This window comes from Haliaeetus leucocephalus, unplaced genomic scaffold (assembly GCF_000737465.1).
Source record: "Haliaeetus leucocephalus isolate CR32 unplaced genomic scaffold, Haliaeetus_leucocephalus-4.0 Scaffold193, whole genome shotgun sequence".
Classification (NCBI taxonomy): Eukaryota; Metazoa; Chordata; class Aves; order Accipitriformes; family Accipitridae; genus Haliaeetus; species Haliaeetus leucocephalus.
Window position 1 is genome coordinate 659,090 of NW_010972629.1, and position 667 is coordinate 659,756.

Sequence of the window (667 nt, forward strand, 5' to 3'; positions counted from 1 at the left end):
CCGGCGGTCGCCCGTGCGGGGGCATGGAGGAGCGCGGCCCGCCGCCCCGCCGCCCCTCACCTTCTCGGGGGCCCGGTTCCTCAACTCCAGGTTGATGCGCTTCTTCATCTCCATCGCCCCCCCCCTCCCGCGGCTCCGCAGTGGCGAGGGAGGGTGACCGGGCGCGGCGGGGGACCGACCGCGAGGTCGTTATCTACGGCGGCCGACCGCCGCCGGGAGGGAACCGGGAGTGGGGAGGGGAACGCCGAGGGCAGCAGACGCCGCCGCCGCCCCGCTCCGCACGCAGCTCCGACTCCGTCAATGGCCGCTCGCACACTGAGCCTCCATGACATGGCGCATGGCGCCCCCTCCCGCCGCCACGCCCCCGCCCCGGGGCGGGGCTTCCTCCGTGCCCCCGCCTTTCTCATTGGTCCCGCCACGCCGCGGGGGGCGCCAAGCGATTGGCTGATCGCGCTGCCCGTCCGGCGGCGCGACCTTTTAAAGGCGGGGAAGAGGGGTAGGGTTTGTCTTTGTGTGTGTGTGCGTGTATGTGTGCGCGCGCGCGCGGCGGGCGGGAACGAGCGAGCGGTGCGCGCCGTTCGCAGGCCGTGGCGGGGAGGTCACGCGTGGGGTTTTGCACGCCTGGGTTGCAGCAGGGACGGTTGTGCGGCGGCGGGGGTGGGTGGGA

At 74.4% G+C, this 667-nt stretch overlaps 1 protein-coding gene across 3 annotated transcripts in view; it reads right to left on the bottom strand.

Annotated features, from left to right (window-relative positions):
• Positions 1 to 376, bottom strand: part of ANP32E (acidic (leucine-rich) nuclear phosphoprotein 32 family, member E) — a 12,889-nt gene extending 12,513 nt beyond the window's left edge. For all 3 annotated transcript variants that reach the window (XM_010565556.1, XM_010565555.1, XM_010565554.1), the window contains exon 1: positions 61 to 376. In XM_010565556.1, the coding sequence (XP_010563858.1) occupies positions 61 to 114 (54 nt within the window). In that variant the 5' untranslated portion in view covers positions 115 to 376. The remainder of the gene's footprint in view (positions 1 to 60) is intronic.
• Between the last annotated feature and the right edge of the window lie 291 nt (positions 377 to 667).